Genomic DNA, 20,224 nt, shown 5'->3' on the forward strand with positions numbered 1-20,224 from the left:
ACATTCCCTCAGGGATCCCTGCCTCCGTGGGAGCGTCAGTCCCGGCGCGGCGGGGGTTAAGGTGGGCGCCAGCGCCCCGCACCCGCCGGGATGAGCGCGCAGTCCGTGCTGCTTGCTAGCCGGCTGGTTCCGAGTCGACACCCGGAGAAAGTGGCGGTCAGGGATGCAGCTGCTGCCATGACAACCCTGGCGATCAGGGCCCGCGCGCGTAGGGGCTGCTCCCCGGAGGAAGGCGGCGCGGAGGCCGGGGGCGGCCGCTGAGCGTGGCGTCCGCGCGTCCCCGCGTCCCGTGCAGCGTCCCCGGAGGAGGCGGGGGCCGCAGTCCGCTCAGCTCCCCGCGCCCAGAGCCTCTGCCGCGGCGCTCCGCGGGCTGGCTAGAGCCGGGCTGGCGGGAGTCGCCCACCCAGCTTCAGGGAGGACAGCCTGAGAGCGGAGGATCCCGGCTAGCCGGCTGCGGGTTTCCGTGTGCAACTTTTTATCGCCTTGGGGTCCAGATGCGAGACTTGGAGCTGTTTTCTAACTCTATCCATACATGTGTGTGATCTAATAAAAACATTTTCTCCTCTCCTTGAAGCAGGAGCTTTTTATGACATCTCCTTTCTGTCAGAGACACTTGCCTTCTTTGGGTTATAAACTTTTGATGCCAGACCTCTGCAGAACGCGCCCAACTGAATCTTAAAGTAGCTTCACCGAGAGAGGCAGAGAACGCACAATCTGTGACCTTCGTCCCTGCTCCTTCTTTCGTGTTCTCCCTCCCCGCGGGCTCCCTCCGCCCCAGGGAGCGTCGAGAAAGCTCATTTTTGGATGCAGGAGGGGGCATCTGGTTCTGCTAGGCTGGAAAGCTGAGGCTGGAGCCGAGGAAGAATTATTAGGCTCCGGAGAGCCTGGACTCAGCCTCTCCTTCTCCCGCTCCCAGCTCCTGGCTTGCTCTCTCTCCCTCTCTTTGCTTTTGCTCCACAACACTTCCGGCTGTTCTGAGAGGGCAGGGGACAAGGACCGTGCTGCTGCGGGAGTTCTGGGAAGTTGTGACTGACAAGGATGGGGGTCTGTGGGTACCTGTTCCTGCCCTGGAAGTGCCTCGTGGTCGTGTCTCTCAGGCTGCTGTTCCTTGTACCCACAGGAGTGCCGGTGCGCAGCGGAGATGCCACCTTTCCCAAAGCTATGGACAACGTGACGGTCCGGCAGGGGGAGAGCGCCACCCTCAGGTAGGGAGCCTTCCTTCATCTGGGGACTGAACCCATTGCACATGGCTTCAAGGGGAGGGGGGTGAGGAAGAGAGAAAAGGCCGCTTGAAAGAGGGGCACTGGACCACGTGAGAGGCCTTTTGCAGGCCCAAGAAGTGGCCACTTGCGTCGTGTGCTCGTTGATACCATGTTTCTTGGATGGCTTTGTCATTTGGTCTTCTTGTGGTCTTCAGTCTTACAGGGAATGTTGAAGTCTACACTTGGAACTCCATGTATTCATGGGGCCATGGCATGGCAAGATTCACAACTGTGTGGACACCCTGATGAGACTTGTGGGCACTGGCATGTAAACACTGTGTGGTTATCTAAATACCCTTGGATTTTTCTTCCAAACAAGGAGGATGTGATGGCATAGGATGGCCATCAGGATAGCCAGCTAACTACCTTTGGCAGAAGTGTGTTGTGTGTGGGTAGGTGGGGTGTGTGTGTGGGGGGGGGTGCGTAATCTCACAATTAAAGGCTTTAGATTTCCTGTGCCAGTCCACGACCTTTTATGAGTCTGCTGAAGACATAGCCACTCAAACTAAACCTGTGCTGTGCACTTGGGCCCTGATGTAAATTATGAGGCCTTTGTATTTTTGTGTGCTGGGGCCAAGAAGAGGAAACATGTAGCATTTATGCAGCGACATCATTCCTGTGTGAGAAGCACAATAGGGAAGCTTTTTGTTTTAGCTTAATGAGTTACAGAGAATCACTTCCATGCTCCAGGCAGAGGGGTGGAGATGCTTGGAATATGAACCTTTGGGGACTGGGCCTGCTGCAGCAGAGACTTTAATAAAAATGCAGCCACCACTTTCCACCAGCTCAGCAGATATCATCTTTTATCCCTTTAATGAGGCGGTTCTGGTCCTAGGAGACAGATTCGGGGACGTCCCAGCTTAACTACGTCTCACAGTGTACACAGGGTGAATGCATTTGCCCTGCCTGTGACTTTGATGGTTATGGTGAAAATAAAACATCCTGACCCAGATTCTGCAGCCAGAATGCCTGGCTTCTGCAAGGACAGATTGAGGGTGGGGTTCCCTTCTTCCTGTTGCCTGTGCTTTTCCTTGTGGAGCCCTTCCAGCACAGACTCAAGCTTCTTCCTGAGGAGGAAACAAGAGCCTCTGAGACATTGATGTTCCTTATGTGAACCCTGACATTAAATTTGGATTCTTTCTACCTTGGATGGTTCTTAGGTGAACCTTCTTTTCAGCTAATGAAAGATCCCAAAGCCCAATCTTCTGGACCTGCACAGTCCTGGAAAGGAGAATGTAGATGTCCCTCACAGACAGTATGAGTGGCAAGTGCTTCTGGCCCTGTGAGCATCCCTTAGCTTGTAGCAGGTAAAAGTGCATTATCCTTACTTTGTTGTTTCAAGAAATGTTCCAAGTCTGCTCTTTGAGTTATGATTTGTAGGAATACACATTTTCAGGGGACTGGTGGTTCAAAGGTGTCAATAATATGTAACCGCGATGTGCTTGAACCCAGGAAATATAGATACACATTAGTAGTGGGAAGAGGTTTTAAACAGGGCCATACACTTCTTTTTCTTGCTCTGTTGAAGGCAAAGAGTTCCATAAACAAGGGAGATATCACTAATACATTTACAAAATCTGCTGTCCTCCTCTTGCCCCTAAAAATTAAACCAGAAACTTAGAAACTTGAGCTTTTGCCTTCTGGGATGCAGTAAGAGCCTTCTAACAGCAGAGGGCTGGCTTCCATCTACTGTTTTTTATTAGCTGCTGGCCTGTTTTCATGATCTTCAATTCTAATGTTTAACAGCTGGGCTTGGTAATGGGAAAGGGAATAAAAAAGGAAAAGCTGAATAGTTGCTTTTCATGCTTTGTGGAAAACGACAACTTACATGTTCAACTCTGACTGCTGCTGGTTACCTGACTATAGTTGTAGCGGATTTTTAGAAGTAAGCACATTCTCAAGTGTTGATTTTGCCTCTCTTCTCTCTTCTGCACATGTTCCTTATGTAGACAAACCTATCCCTGCGTTCATGTCTTACTCTCTAGCTCTCCAGGTATCTATTTTTTTTCTTTACCACATACAGTCTTCTCTTTCACTGCTCTATTTTTATGGGCAGTGAAATTTATCCCTATTACTCTTTTCATTTCTTCCCTTCATCATTAATTCTTAACATTCTCTATGTTAAAATAGCTTAATTTCTTTGCTACTCTCTCAGCATTTCTTAAAATAGCTCGAGTGTCCTGTGCAGATTTGTGTGGCTCTCAACCCCTCTCCTTTCCTTTTCCTTCCAGTCTGCTCTATGAACTGGCAGCTGAGTTCCCTTATCAGGAGAGCATGGTACTGAGTTGTTTCACGGAGAGGCCAGGTCCCCAGTAAATGAGAGTCAACAGCCTTGGCCTCGGAGAAATCTATCATGTGATGTTTGGTAGTATTTTTACTTTCTAAAAATTATAACATTCTGTTTATTTTTTATAACACTGAGGAATCAAATCCATGGCCTTATGCATGCTAGGAAAAAGTTTTGCCACTCAGCTCTTTCCACAGCCTTATAGCTGCATGTAAAGTAACTTTTAAGTCTCCTTAAAAAGTGTTCATTGGTGATTTATAACTTGGGAATTGGTGTTCAGAATGTATCAATGAAATAAATGATACCCACACCTATCAGCATTAGAAAATCCTCTCCAGGGTGACTGCCCCAGTTCACATGTCTTCCAGTCTATTCTTAATTCTTGAACAAAGTCAGACAAGAAGCAGAGACCAGTAAGTAAAGAAATCCAGAAGCCTAGGTAGACCCTCAGATTTTCCTATGAGAAGTTTCCCAGTCACAGAAGACAGGTGCTTCCTGTGGGAGATCAGTTTTGTTGTGACAGGCTTTTGATTGTACTGAGGGACCTTTGGAAATGATGTGCCAAAGCAAGACCCTGAAGTTTTCAGTATAGATGAAAACCCATTTCATATAAGTGAGATGATATTATCATCCCTGTAACTACTTCATAGGGCTGCTTGAAAAGTAAAAATAATATTTTAATATTGAGTTATTTTGCCTTTTTGGAAGAGAGATGATATGGAAAATGAAGGTGCTATTCTCTATGGTTGAATTATAGCTTCTATGAATCTGATTTGAATTCATTATTACAAATGGGCCCTCTTGGCCGGAATCATTTCATTACAATTATGTGCTGTTGGGTTAAAAATGTTCTGTGCCTTTCTGTTAGATTAGCTATGACAAGTATCTAGGAGTCCTCTGTCTGAATCAATGCCCATAATCAGATGGGTGCCCAAGGTCTGGGCATGGTCAGCTGGCATCTATTAAGCCATCTCAGTAGCAGCCATCCCTTCTTCATGGGCCACAGGCACCTCTTGATTTACTTGAGTTCCTCTGTTTCCCTGTTCACATGGATATTTTGAGGAATGCCAAAATAGATGAGTGGCTGTACTTGTGGTAATTTGTTCCAAGTAGCAGGGAAAGCCAATAAATGGTTTGTTTTGTTGTTGTTATTGTTTGTTTGCTTGCTTTTTCATCGTAGAGTAATCCATTGCTGATCCATGCTTGCTGATCGGGGATTATGCTTAATGGCTCTTTTCTAAACTATCCTGCATTTTCATTTGGAGTTCTGAGGTAATCCACTCGGAACAAGCATGTGAGCTTTAACTACTGACAGAATAATCTGGGCAGTAGGATTTCGCCAAAGCAGCTGGGACAGTGGAATTCCCAAGGACAATGTGCTGGTGTTGAGTTGGGTGTTTTCTGTATTGTGCACTCTCTGACTGCAGCTTGCCCTTTCTCATGAATTAGGAAGGCTATCAGGTCTTTCAAAGCATGCATGAAACCTGTGAATATTAATGTTGAAGGTGCCAAAGTTAGGGGTTATGACAGTGAGGTAGTTCTCTTGATCTGGGATGATGAGGACATGAAAAGACCTTCCAGCAGGTAGAGTCCCAGAAGGAACCTTCTTCATGGTGGGTGATATCCTGGGATTCTTGTTGTGAAGCCAATTGAGACACTATTTAAAATATCCCCTTGGAGGTGAGAATGAGTAGAGTTCATGCTAAGCATGAATGTGGTTCCTCGTTTCACCTCCAGGATTAATTAGAAAATAAAATTCAAATGTCAGTCTCAGAGACTACGGGAATGGACATCTTTGGAGGTGGCCATGAATGCAAGCAGTTAAAACTCTCTTCCAACATTTCTCAAGTAAGCCAGAACTGAGATCCACTCTTCTTCAGGCTTTTTGCCTTAGAATATCTGAGCAAGGTTATTTTCCAGGGTCCTTCTTCTGCACTGAAACATGTTCCCCATGACATGTATGTGTCTCGTAGCTATACCAGTGCACTAGAAAGAGCAGAGCACAGGGCCTGTGTACCTCTGGCTGACTCTTACACTGGCTGTCTGACCATGCTCAATTCAGTATGTTTGTGAACATAAAGGAACAATTTCTGCTCTGTCTGTAACATCAGGTAAGAAAAAGTATACAGTGTTGTTCTGTTAACATTAAAGCCTTGTGTATTTTTTGTGCACACTGTCCCACATGCTTAAATAATCTCCAAATTACTAATCTAATAAAATGTAAATGCTGTGTAAATAGTTGTTACCTTGTGTTGCATAGCAAATAATGACAAGAACATGTTCAGTATAGATACACTTGATTTATTTTTAGTGTATTTTATCTATGGCTGTTGAATCTATGGATGTAGAACCCACAGATTTGCAAGGGTGATTACATGTGCTAGTTGCTACTGAGACTAAATGGAACTCCTTGGTAACAATTGATGATATTCTCAGCTTATTCCTGTTTTATCGTGTCTACCACCTCCTCCTCCACCCACATCCATACACACAACTTTCAAACTCATTAGTCTCTCACTCCTGCTCAGCTTCCTGCCTTCTGCATGTGGTCAAGAACTGCCCTCAGTTGAATCCCAGTAACACTTGCTGCAGACTTCTGCTCTAACAGACATGCACTGTGTATACAGGATGTCTTCCTGTGTGGTTATTGGCAGGCTGTGCTATGGGAGCTCCATTTGTATTTGTTCTATACAGATACCATGGCTGGTACCAAGGATTAAGTACAGTTCAGTGCTCTAATCCATCTTAGCGGGCCCTACCTCTTTCAAGTACTCTTACCTCTACAGCAATGAAGTGCTCATATCTGAACAACATGGCTGTAGGACACTCAAGGGCAGCACTCGGAGATCTTGGGAACCTGAGGGATTTTGGATTCCACTCAAATCACTTGCCAGAGGGGACAGTTGTATCCACCAGTGTTGCAATGTGATCTGAAACCGTGCAGAAGTCTTTACTATCCCTAAGGGCAAGACAACAAGCAGGCAGCGAGTTCAGAAGACTCTTCTAGCTGCTGTAGAATATATCAGGGGAGAAGGCTGTCGAGTCTCTGCAGAAATTCACAAGGAGATAAACAGAACAAGGATGTCAGTGGCCCTGCTGAAGGACCGGGTGCTCCGAGGGCTGGGTCATGTTACAAGGTTGCCCTCGAAGAACAGGGCTGGACCTCATATGTGACAGTCTGACATCTCTACCTGATGAAGGGATCTCTCTCCCACATACAAGATAAATGTATTCCAAAGCCAGAGATGTGTGAAGGCAGTGGAAAGCACTAAATATGTAGACTCCTGGTTTCCTGAAGATTCTGGAAAACTCATAAACTCTCGTCTGAGCTCCTTAGCTACTTATCTGGCCTCTTTTAGCAAATTTGACTATAGAGTCCAATTTAGTTCTGTCTGTACTTGCCATTCTTTGGCTTCTTGTAAAGGACTCTGGCCTCGGTCTCCTTACTGTGTTCACCATGTAGGTAGCAGCAAAGGATGCAGTGTGCTGTGAATCTGATGGGATCGGGTAGTGAGACACTATTGAAGGGAAGAGTCAAGTCAGTTTTATTTGACCTTCCCAAGTAATGACTTTTCAATTTGCTTATCACCAACAGGAAGCTGACTTCCCAGTCATGACATGAAAGAAAGGAATTAGTCTAAGATATCAGCAATAATCTGCATTACCTATTAAGTTAGCAATAAAATATTAATCTTGAGATATATAAAGTTTAGGGACACACACATACATACACATACACACACACACATGCACGCACGCACGCACGCACGCACGCACGCACACACACACACACGCACGCGCGCGCACATACACAAACAGTTACTTCATATTTGTTTATTCCTGTTCCCCATTCAGGAAGATGCCTTTGCTGATGATGTATGTAGTGAATAAGCAGAGTCTATGTTAAAGGAGATACTGTGTTTTCTGCATCTTGACTCATCTGTAGTCCCCTGCCCCCCAATCACACCTGCTTATCTTGTATTATACATTTAAAAATATAATATTTTTATTAATTCTTTGAGAATTCCATTGAATGAATATATTCACCCTCACTCTGTACCCCACCTCCTCCTAGTCGCATTTTCCTTTGCCCCACCCCTACTTCTCAACTTCATGTCTCCCTTTCTTCCTTCTTTCCTTCCTTCCTTCCTTCCTTCTTTCCTTCCTTCCTTCCTTCCTTCCTTCCTTCCTTCCTTCCTTCCTTCCTTCCTTCCTTTGAGACAGAGTTTCTCTGTGTAGCTTTGGCTGTTCTGGAGGTCACACTGTAGACCAGGCTGGCCTCAAACTCATAGAGATCTACCTGCCTTTGTCTCCCAAGTGCTGAGATTAAAGGTATGCACCACCACCACCTGGCCCCCTTTCCCTTTTGTTAATAACCCACTCATCCAGTTTGGGTGTGGGGACATCTACTGGTTGACCAGGTGGTGCACCCTTAAGGAAAACTTACTCTCCTTCCCCCAGAAGCCTTTAACTGTCAATAGCTCCTCAGGGGTGCAGATTTGTGACCCTCTTCCTCTTTACTGGATTGATCTTGTGTGGGTCTTGTGAGTAACCACAGCCGTCATGGGTTCATGAGTGCAACGGTGCTGTCATGTTCAGAAGACACAAATTACTCTGGCTCTCTCTAACACTGGCTAGCTCAGTCCTTCCACTCTCTTTCCTGATGGTCCCTGAGCCTTGTGGGGAAATGACAGAAATGCCTCACTTATGGATGAGAACTCCAGGAACACTTATTCTCAGCTTTCATCAGTTGTGAGATTCTGTATTAAATACTGTCCAATACATAAAGAAATGCCTCTGAGGAGGATTGGGAGAAGCACATTTATAGAAATATGAATGTGGAGAGCAGTTTGACACTACGTATGTTTGGCAAAATAATAATAGTAGTTTCACCCCTGGGTCCTGTGAAGTTCCACACCATGAGATCTTGACCAGATTTACAGTACCAGGCACATGTTTCTTCCTAAGGAACAGCCCTTAAATTCAATCAAAAAGCATTGACTAACCCCAAAACATCTGTATCGCTACTGTACCCTCACAGATCATTATTGTAGTTCACAGGGTTAATAACAGGGAAAGAATGTTGATGATCTGCCCCCCCCCAATGGTCTACATAGCACCCTCCAGGATTATTAAAGCTAGCTAACAGAGAGAAAGTTTCCTGGTCAGTACCAACTTGATTTCTCCATGCCCTGCGACCAAAGTATATGGTGTCTCCAGCAACAGGGTCTTACCATCACATTGTGGGGTGCAACCATGAGCAGTGGCAATGACCTGTATTATTTGGGGGAGGTCCTTGGAAAACAGTCCCAACCAAAAACTCAAGGAGAGTTCACCCACACCTGGCACTGAGCTTTTTCTTTGGCAACCCATGGCTTCCGGGAGGAGCATTGTCCCATGTGTAAGGCCATATAAAGCTAGATGTAGAGTTTTCAAAATGGTAGATTTCCATGACCTTTTCAGTCTTCTTCGGTGTTTTTATATCTTTCCAGATGCCCTGTCCTGCTCTTCCTTCTCATCTCTTTCCATATCTAAACCTTCCTCCCATGGTTCCGCTTTCCTGTCTCCATATCACCCATGTTCTACTTCTCCTCCTCCTCCTTGAGCTCCATGCTGCTCAGCACTTGTCCTGCCAGGATCCATGCCTCATTTTCTCGGAAGAGAAGGTTAGCCAGAGGAAGAGTTTGAGCCTCTGCTACTTCCTCCTGAAGACTCTTTAATAAGCCTGCAAGGCCTTAGAAGAGGAATATGCTTTGAAAACAAACAAAATCTCCTATTATCTGTGGTTTACTGGGTCAGTTGTCACATCAATTGCCTGTCCTTTCACAGTTTTCAGGATATTACAATCCCAATCTAAATTTCCTAGGCCATTAACTGGTCAAATGCTTTTATTTTAAAAAAGCCATTTTATTATTTATTTTGGTACATATGTATGGTATGTACGTATGCATGCACATATGTGTATATGCACGTTTGTGTGGGGGTATGCATGTTCCACGGCACAAGAGTGGAAGTCAGGTGGCCACTTGCAGGGATCAGTTCTTTCCTTTTACCTTGTGGATCCCTGGGGTTGAACTCAAGTTTCCAGGTTTGGCAGTAAGTGCCCTTACCCACTGAGCTAGCTCAAGACCTGGCCACATAGCTCTTTATGGGACAGAGTCCAGATTTGCTTCTGAAAGACCTTTCTGTTGCTTCTCAAATTTACAGTATACCTTTCCTACCCAGATGCGAAGGCTTGAGTGGTTTTCCTTGTGCCAAAAATAGAGAAAAGTGAAAGCATCCCCTCTGTCTCTTTGACTCACCAGGCTGAAGGCCAGGAGACCTGCATTTAGCTGGGGACTTTAGCTGTTTTCTGACTTATCTGGAGGGTCCTCTGGGACTCCTGATATTTAAATTCCTCATCTCCATTCACATAGATGTCAGTGTTCCTTCTGTAGCTGAAAATGGTTCCAAACTGAGCAGAATGGTAGCCATTGGTGGGTCTACCATACTGTCAAAGGGAAACCTTGGCTTAGAACCTGCTCTGCATGTCCTTTTCTGTAGTGTGACCTCCCACAGAGTATTAAGTATCTCAAAAGACTTGCAAACTAAAACAAAGTAAGCAGGTCATTTCTTGGCAAGAACCAACCAGTGAGACCTGGGAGGAAATGAGTGATCTCAAAATATAGACTCAAGAGAGGTAATTTCTTTAAGCCCTAAAGTACATGCCATTCCATATTCTCCTTTCCATTTTTATATTCATGTTTTAGTTTAAACCATTAAGGCTGTGAAGACAGCCACAGGGCCTCTATTCACCTTGCCACTGATTCATACCCTAGAGAAAATTTGTGACCCATTTTAGCCTCCTCTTCCCTGGAAATGATACATTTTCCTTAAATTAAAGAGATGCAGAAGGACTTGACCTGGCTTCCCATAAAAGTACTGATCAATAAAGTTTTTTAAAAATTGGTTTTGAATATTAAACATTTTCAGTGGATCTAAAGATTTACGGCGTCTCGATTAACCAAGTTTCCAATACATTATAGCAACAAAGAATGTCAAAAGGGGTTGTTAAGTTCTCCAGCTAGATCCCAGAATATATTTTAACTCATAATTACCCAAAAAACTGTATGCTGGTGGTGAAGAATAATACAAAGTAATGTTTTTGTAGAAGTAATTATGCCAACGATGAAAAAATGAATACGATAATTTTCTTTTTTTTGTGAGTGCCAATGTAGAAGGAAAGTGTGTGCAATGAGGAAAAGCTAATGTGGAAATATATTCTCAAAGATATTGCTAAATACATTCGAAACATTTGCGAGTTTGAATACTGTCTCTACTGATGCAAATTTAACTTCAAGATGCAGAGCGGAAATTGTTGCTGGTCTGTTGATCCAGGTACATATTTGTCATGAAGCATCTGTAGTGGTTAGGGAGATTTGATAAATATTAACAAAGAAGGGAAGACAGGAAATGTAATTGAGAGACTTAAGTCTCTGCTCAGTGATGAAGAGCTCTCATAAAGGACCAGAATTCAATGCCCAATGCCCATGTGGGACAGCACATAGCCACTAGTAACTCCAGCTCCAGGGCATTTGATGCCTTCTCTTGGCCTCTGTGGGCACCTGTGCTCTCATTCACACAAACCATCCCCACACACATTGAATTGTTCGGGGAATTGAAAATAAAATAAAGTTTAAAACAAGAGAAAGGAATTGATAAGTCAAAAATGAAAATAATGGAAAGGCACATGGGAGAAGAGAGCAAAAGATACTTTCTTTGTTGGAATCAGCTAAGATGTGAAGGAAGAGAAAGGAAGAAGGCAACCGTAAGGCTGGGCGAGGGGCCTAGAGTGGAGTTGTGAAACAGTCAAAGATAGAAAAACCAAAGGAAGAAAAAAAGTGGCCAGATAAGAAGCCGTGGCTGCCTGACTCTTGGGACCACGGAGATACACATCTGCTGGCATCCGGTTTGTGCAGCTGCTGACAGAGGCAAGACGCCCCACAGAGAGTTTCGGGCTTCAGCCCTTTATGAACCCCACAGCCTCCTGCTGCTCCACAGCCAGTGTAACCCCCTTTCTTGCCAGTCCTAGAGAATGTCCCACTAATCTAGGTTGGATCCTGCCTAGGCTCGGTGTGATCTGTCACCCAGGTTTGTCCTTCCAAAATCTCTTCTCTGAGGGACCACTTCCCTTGATCTTTCTCTCCCCATCATAGGCACTTTCCAAAGATCTCCTTTAGCACGTTCACCCAAGCACTCCTTGTGCAGATCACTTCATGAGCAGCTGAAGGCCTATTAGCTCCTATTTGTCCTGCCCTTCCTCAGGCTAACAGTTCATCCGTAGATATGTGGTTTCTATGCCATTTGTCTATACTCACGACCCAGGGATGGCATCCGGACATGAACCTTCTTGCTCACTTTCTGGCTATTTGGAACTTCCCAGGTGGGCAAAAATGGAGTCTTTATCTGCATACACAGGAAATTGAGCCCACCAGGTGTTATATTACAGTGGCTATGCTTCCACTGAGATATTGGCTATAAGACACCCTCTGTAAGTGCAAGGGGTGACAATTCTCAAAGTTGCTTGTTATGCTGTCTCTAAAGATATTTCTCTTGGATGTGGGTCAGTTAGTAGAGTGTTTGTCTGGCATGCACAAAGCTCGGCTTTGATCACCAGTACCATATAAACCAGGTGCCCATAATTCTAGAACTTGGGAGGTAGAGACACATAGAGTTCAAGATCACCAGCTTACATAGTGAGTTTGAGGTCCATCTGTAATATATGGGAACCTGTCTCAAGATAAAAATAGAAACAAAATAATCAGATATTCCTCTTCCTAGGTGCTTCCCCCATACCGTTTGAAAAGTATCATTACCTGCTATCCCTCTTTGCATACTAATGCATAGTAGGTGCTCCGATTATTTTAAAAACTGAATATTTCTCCTTTCTGTCCATTTCTGTTCCTTGTCCTTCACACAGGCACCCAAGCACACATGCAGCACACAGACATCCCAGCATCCCTGAGAACCTTCTCTTTCTAATGGAGATATTCTCACCTATTTTGAATTGGGAAGTCATTGAAGTTACAACCGGAGTTTCTGGCATTTGAATTCTAGTTGAGATAATGATCTCTCCCTACATAGCTGGTATTTAACTTGTCCTGTCTCCTCCTGCTTGTTACAATTGCAGTATCTGTGAATTTCACAATTCTTAAAGCCACTGGCAGGAGATTTTGAGCAGCTTCAAGAGAGGTATGCCTGCTGCCTCCCTATTAAAAAAGTTTCCTCCATGAAGGCTAGCACGTTCTGGAAGTCTGTCTGTCCACACTGGGGGATGGGAAGGGAAGCCTCTCAAAGGGCATCTGGGCTGGAGGGATTTTGTACACATTCCCTTGGTCATGTGAATGCAGCTGCCTCTGTAACAAGCCCCGTGGTGACATTCCTGCCTGTCTCAGCAGCCTGTGGGCTCTGCACCTGTGCGGTGGGAACAGTTTATAGAATGCTCTTGATTATATGCTCTGTTTTACAATTGGTGAGTCAATGGGTGCTTAGTGAAATGTAAGATAAAGTATAACCTCTACCAAGAGGTTAAGAACATCAGCTCTACAGTCGAAAGACTCATTCAAATCCCGACTCTTAGTTCAGTAATGGCTGTATGTGGTTGGACAAGTGACTCAATTTCTCTAAACCTCAATTTCCTGATTAGAAAAAAAAACAAGGACTATATATCCACTTCACTGCGTTATTGAGGAGGAGACGGCCTTGAATTTGTAAAGAGCTTAATGTCTGAAATTGTAGCGAGCTCACAATGAACAACAGCTTTAAAAATTTAAAGACATAACCATCCTTCTTTATTTAGGAAGATTGGCTCCTCTGCAGACTGGAAAAATCTGTAGATTCCGTAAAACGGTGCAGTATTTGCATATAACCTACGCACATCTCCCTGTACAGTTTAAATTGTCTCTAAATTACTCACAATTCCTCACACAATGCAGATCGCTGCTATGTGGTATTGTTTAGGGAGTGAGAACAAGAAAAAAGGGCACAAATATAGTCAGTGTATTTGTCCAATATGATTGATCTGTGATTGTATGAACTGAGGTTATAGAACTTAAGTTATGGAAAGCTGGTCATGTCGGATTCAACTTAAACAATGGCATTTATTTAGTGTCCACTATATGCCAAGCACCACTGTAGAAAGAGCAGACATTTAAAAGCTGAATTTCTTCTATAAATATTGGTACATAGTAAACATATGGGTAGAATACAGAGCTTACAGATCAGGAAATAGGGGAGAGATGGAAGAGAAAGAACAGAGAGAAGAAACATTTGATTTACGGGAAATATACCCATGCTAAATGTTTGTATCAACTAATCAGAGCACATATATCCAACCATGTGAGTAAATACTATTTCACATGGTGTCAAACTTGGAGTTACAGCCTATGCCCCAAGCTGGAAAAGCAGAAAAAGGAGGTTTATTCAATACGGCCACATTTAAAAGAAAGACAAAGATGCAGAAAATCCCTCAAGTCTGCCTTGGTGTCCTGAAGTGAGATAGACCTTTAAATGTAGAGCTGAGGATTTTTACCTCTAACAATCTTGGACAAAGTGTCGTCCCACTCATCATTAACCCATCATTGTCTGGGTTTCAGTCTCATCCGCAAGGTGCTGTGAAAAGTTGTTGGAACTAAGTGAAATCTCTTTCTGAGAGACAAGCCCCCCTTTGTCTGGAGCCTTTCCCTTCTTCCATAATAAGATTACTGGAGAAATTCCTATTTCTTTGGGGCCCATTGTTTCAATCATTTGATAGCCAGACTGAGACACAGTGTCTCTTTAGGATATCTTCACTTCTACCATTCTGGTTTACAAATAATTTTTATTAACCCTCCCCAGATTCCTCTATGCCTCCTTAAAAATTTATTTTTAGATTTTTAAAATTTTATTTAATGCACATGGGTGTTTGGCCTGAATGTATGTGTGCGCACTATACAAATGCAGTACCCATGAAGGCCGGAAAAGGGTGGTGAATCCTTTGGAACTGGAGTTACAGACAGGTGTGAGCTGCCATGTGTGTACTGAAAACTGAATCCAGATCCTCTGCATGAACAATTGTTTTTAACCACAGAGTTGTCTCTTAAGTCTACATGTCTCTTTTTGTGGGACAAACAATATATGGTATTTATTACTTTTCTAGTTTACATGTTAATTTCAGTGACATTAAGTTCATTCACATCGCATCATGCCATCACTACCATCCATCCCCAGAGCTTCCTTCACCTATGTCCAGTGACTCAGAGCCCACCATTATTCGTACCCCAGTCCCTGGAGACCACTATCCTATTTTCCACATGTGTGATTTTGTCTATCTTTTGTCCATAAGACAATGGTATCATATGATATTACGTGCCATTTTATGACTGGCTTCTTGGTTTAGTCCCATGTCTTCAAGGTCCACTCCTGCTGTAGCACGTACAGATCAGATTTCCTTTGTAACACTCATTCATTATATTTCCTATGACACATTTGATTATCTATTCATTCTCTAATGGGCATTTGGCTTACATTCACTAAAATGACTAATTGTGCCATGAACATGGTTGTACAAATACTTTTGAGTCCTTTCTTTTGATTTTTTAAATTTATTCCCAAATGATGCATCTCATGTAGGTTTGTATTTAATTATTTGAAAAACTACTATACTGTTTCCACGGTGGTGGCAGTATGTTATATGCCTACTAAGACAGTAAGAGGATTTTACTTTTTCAACACTCCCTCAGCACTTGTTATTTTCTGGTTTTGCTTATTATTCTTACAATACTAAATTTAATGAGTATAAATTAGCATTTTATTGTGATTTTGATTTATATTTCACCAATGGTGGGCAGTATTGGTATATTTTCTGGCCATTTATGTATCTTCTCTGATGAAATGTGTATTCAAATGCATTGCTCATTTTTTAACAGTTCTTTTCTTTGCTGTTGGGTTGTAGTTTCCATGCATTCTAGATAGTAAGCCCTCTATCAGATATATGATATGCAGATATTTCTTCCCAGGCCACGCCTTGCCTTTTATTTGTAGACAGTATTGTTTGATACATCAAAGTTTTCAGTTTGGGACTGGGATTTACACTGAAGAGCAGAGCTCTTACCTAACATATCAGCATGCACAAGGTCTGGGTTGGTCCCAGCATCAAATAAGCTTTTTGATTTTTCTGCTGTCTAGTTTATGCTTTTTTTTTTTGTCTGTGTTTTGGGTACCATGTCTAAGAAATTACTACCCCATCCAGAATAATTAGTTTCCCTCCTATTCTCTTTCAGTAGTTTTCCATTTACAGCTCTTGTATTTGAGCTGGTTTTTGTACGTGGTATAAGGCAAGGGTTCAGCTGCATACTTCTACATATGGATATCTAGTTTCCACTTAATGATTTTGCCATTTCATTGAAGAACATTCTAACATTTCCTAGATTTATGCTGTTTTCAGAGTCTGTTAACTTTTGTACCTGGACTACTATTTTGATTTCTGTAACTTTGTATTGAAGTTTTAAATCAGGAGGTATGAGACCTTCAAATTTGTTCTTTTTAAATATTGTTTTGGCTACCTATAGTTTCTTGTAGTTCTATATGACCCTTATGATAAATTTGCATATTTTTGTAGAAATGAAGTCGTTGGGCTTTAGATAGAGAGTGCAGTGAGCTGAGATCACTTTCAGAAAGTGTTAGCATTGTAACTTACCAAGGTTACCTAGTCACAGGATGCAATATGCTTCCATTGCGTGTGTTTTTTAACCTATTTTAACCTTTCCTAAACTCTTATTTGTCCAAATCTTCCACCTTCTTAGTTACACCGATTTTGTTCTTTTTAGTTTTTGTAGTAGAGCTAGAACCCAGAATCCAGGGCCTCACAAATACCAGGCAAGACTTTGTTACGGAGCCACAAGCCCAAATATTCTATTTATAAATATTTATAAATATTCTTTTTCTTTTTTCGAAATTAAAATCCTTTTCATTATTTCTTTTTAGATTGCTCATTGTTAGTATACAAAAGTACAAATGATTTTTTTGTGTGTGGTGATTATATATTCTGCAACTTTGCTGATTTTTTTTATTATATTTTTTGGTAGAATCATCAAAATTCACTGCACATGAGATTATGTCATTTGTAAATAGGTATTTTTTTCTTCTGCCTTTCCAGTTTGGATTTTTTTAAATCATCATTTTGTTGTCTTATTTCTCCTTCTAGAGTTCTCTAAACCATTTTTTAAAAAAGTGGTAGAAGCTAGCTGGCATCTTTGTCCCCTCCCCCATCATTAGAGAAGAAGCACTAGATCTTTCATCATTAAGTATGTTCTTACCCATGATATATATATATATATATATATATATATATATATATATATATATATATATATATATCACCCACACACACCCACATACACACACAAAACTTTTAGGAACTTGAGGTTTCCTCCTTCTCCTACTCGAGTGCGGGGGGCGGGGCGGGGGGGGGGGCTTGTGTTCTGTGTATGTTTAAGATTTAGGCCTTGAAAGGGTGTTGAATTTTGTCAAATGCTTTATGTATTTTCTTAAATGCTTTTTTTTGCATCAGTTGAACTGATAGTGTGCTGTTTCTTTTGTTTGTTTTTCTTCAATATGTTACTGTGGGTTTTTTTTTTCAAAGATTGATTTTCTTTTTTTTTTAATTTTTGTTTTTTTTTGATTTTCATGTTAGCCATCCTTGCATTCCAAGAGGTAATATAAATTGGCTGTGCTATGTAATCCTTTCTGGATACTTTTAAAGTCCGTTTTCAAGTGTTTTTCAGAGAGTTTTACATCAGTATTCCTAAGAGGTTTTCGTCTATAGTTTTACTTTTCCTTCCTTATGTTATCTGGGTGTGGCTGGTTCACAGAATAAGTGTGGAAGTGTTGGCTTTTCTTTATTTCTGGAAGAGTATGAAGATGATTGTTGTTAATTATTCTATAGATACTTGGGGAAGTTTATTAATGATTAAATGATGTGGTCCCAGGCTTTGCTGTTGGGGGATTGCTGAGTAGTGATCCACTCACTAACTACTTACAAATCTGTTCAGATATGCTATTTCCTTAGAATTTGCATTGGAAAGGCTGAATTACTTCTAAGAATTTCCCTGTTTAACCAAGGTTATCTATTTAAGGCAGCCATTTGTTCACACTACTGTGAGTAATCTTTTTGGTTTCCATGAAATTATTTGTAATGCTGCCATGTCCTCTTTTCCATTTCTGATGTCTCTGATTTGAGTCTTTCATCTCTCAGTCAGTCTAGTTAAAGATTTGCCAGTTTGGTTGATTTTGCAATGAATGAACTTTGGTTTGGTCAACAATATAATTGTGTTTTATTTTTCTGTTACCTGTCTTGTTTACCTTTATTCTAATTTGTTTATATTTATGACCTTCTTCTAGTGTTGTGTTCAGTTTGTTCTCTTTCTAGACCCTTACATGTTTATAGTTAGCTTGTTAAGAAAACTTTTTTGTCATATGTGTTTTGAACTACAAATCTCAAAGTTCACATTGTTTTTGACACAGCCCATATGCCCATGTGTATATTGTGCTTTTATTTTGATCTTTTTCAGATACTTTGTTTTAAAAAACATCTCTATTTCTCTACTGCTTTGTATTTAAGAATGTTTGTTTAATTTACACACACTTGTGCATTTTCCAACTTTCCTTCTTCTGTTAAAGATTTCTAGTCCCATTGCATTCTGATCAGAAGTACTCAGTGCCATGTTAGTCTTCCTAAATTCATCAAGTTTCATATTGAGGATGTATATATGTTGTATCATGACAAGTGTTCCATATGTGCTTGGGGAAAGTGTATAACCTGCCTTTGTTTATGGAGTGGTGTGTGTGTGTGTGTGTGTGTGTGTGTGTGTGTGTGTGTGTGTGTTTGATATAATTCATCTAAAATAACACTCACACTCTTATTTCTTCTTTTTTTTTCAATTTGGCTCATTATTGAAAGTGGATTATTGGTGTTTCCAATATTACTGTCGGCCCTATGTCTTGCTTTCATTCTCTCAAATTAGTTTGATTTGATTAGATGCTCTGTTGTTTGTTACACGCATTCCCGTAGTTGTTGCATCCTCTTAGGAAATCAATCCATTTGCCATTATGTAATAAAGTTTATCTCTTATGAGAGTCTAGTTTGTGTGATACTAACCTAGCTTCCTCTGATCTCTAGTTTAACTTGGAAAGGAATGGTTCTACTCCTTTCCTTTCAGGATGCATAGATTTAAATATCAGGCCTAATTCTTGCTGACAGCATATAATTAGGTCCTGTTGTTGTTATTATTATTATTGTATCCATTCTGCCCCTCTGTGTCCTTTGAATGGAGTATTTATTCTATTTACATTTAAACAAGGGGGGCCTGTTATATAGTTTTGTTATTACTTATAATTTCTCTACCCTCATTTCTTCCTTATTGATTTTCTTTGTGTTAAGTTGATTTTGTCTGAAGTGTGTATTTTGTTTTTTTTCTCATTTATGTTTATTAATTATCTATAGATATTTCCTTTGTAATCTGTCCTCATAGTTTAAATGATGATTCAATTCAATATCTTGAATTTGAGACCATTTATTTTAAGCAGATACCACCATCAATACATATAAAAAGTATTAGATCCTTATTTGTATTGTTGATATAAATTAGTACATATTATATAGATATTAAATTAAATCATATTCTTTGAAATAATTTTGCCTTAATTTTGAGATAAGGTCATCTTCTGTAACACAGGCTGCCTCACACTCAGGATCCTCCTGCCTCAGTTTCCTGAGTGCTTGAATTATAGGCACAGATCTCCAAGCCAAACCTTAATTTTGCTTTTCAATACTGGTAAGAACTGAATTCAGGTAGTGGACATGAGCTGTGAAAGAGCTAATAATGCTAATTCTTTTTCTAGTCCTAATTCTTTCATGAATTTTTTAGGTTTGGTGGTAGATAAATATATACAAATATATGTGATAATGAAAGTATAAAATCCAATGTGAAGTTCCACAGTTTACATTCATAATGACTATTCTAACTCTATAGAAGATGTTCATTGAGTTGTATACTTGGGCCTGGTTTGTTTGGGTCTGAGATAATTTTTATTTGCATTTTTTTACTAATAAAGTTTATGAAATCCTATAAAAATTTAAAATGGAGTAATGCAACATAATTATAGTAATAGTTTTTCATCTGTTCATTTGCCAGATAATGTTGAATCTCCTAGTTTGCTTTCAAGCTTCTTTGTATTTTCATTCTAGAAGCTCCCCTTGGCATTTCTCAGAGGAAAGTTTTAGTGGTAATGTTTCCACAGTTTTACTTATGTGAAAGTGACTTAATTTTTTTTCTCGTTTTTGAAGGGTGTTTTAACAGGATATAGAACTTTTGACTGACAGTTTGTTTTTGCTACTTGCTTTCAGCACTTTAAATACAAACTGCAGGGCTGCTAGGTTGCAATTCCTCCCCTGGAAAACATGCACAGGATCTTCCTTTGGTTCCCTTACACCTCGGGAGTTTGGCTTTTACCGCTTTCAGGATTCTCACGTCATCTTCAGTTTTGACAGATGAATCATAACGGATCTCCATGGAGTTATATTTGGGTTCACCCTAAGTTGAGTTCAGTAAGCTTCTTATATTTATGTATGCATTTCTTCCTTCGAATTTGGGACATT

The 20,224-nt window shown here is 41.2% G+C and overlaps 1 protein-coding gene across 3 annotated transcripts in view; it reads left to right on the forward strand.

Annotated features, from left to right (window-relative positions):
• Positions 1-346: 346 nt before the first annotated feature.
• Opcml (opioid binding protein/cell adhesion molecule like) overlaps positions 347-20,224 on the forward strand; it is a 507,406-nt gene continuing 487,528 nt past the window's right edge. The window contains exons 1-2 of one of the 3 annotated variants that reach the window (XM_059266735.1): positions 350-534; positions 1,121-1,205. In XM_059266735.1, coding sequence (XP_059122718.1) covers positions 1,162-1,205 — 44 coding nt within the window. In that variant the 5' untranslated portion in view covers positions 350-534; positions 1,121-1,161. Of the gene's footprint in view, positions 1,206-20,224 lie in introns of all 3 variants that reach the window. The other 2 variants (XM_059266732.1, XM_059266733.1) reach the window with 2 other exon arrangements.

The sequence above is a fragment of the Peromyscus eremicus genome, chromosome 7 (assembly GCF_949786415.1).
Source record: "Peromyscus eremicus chromosome 7, PerEre_H2_v1, whole genome shotgun sequence".
NCBI classification, from domain to species: Eukaryota; Metazoa; Chordata; class Mammalia; order Rodentia; family Cricetidae; genus Peromyscus; species Peromyscus eremicus.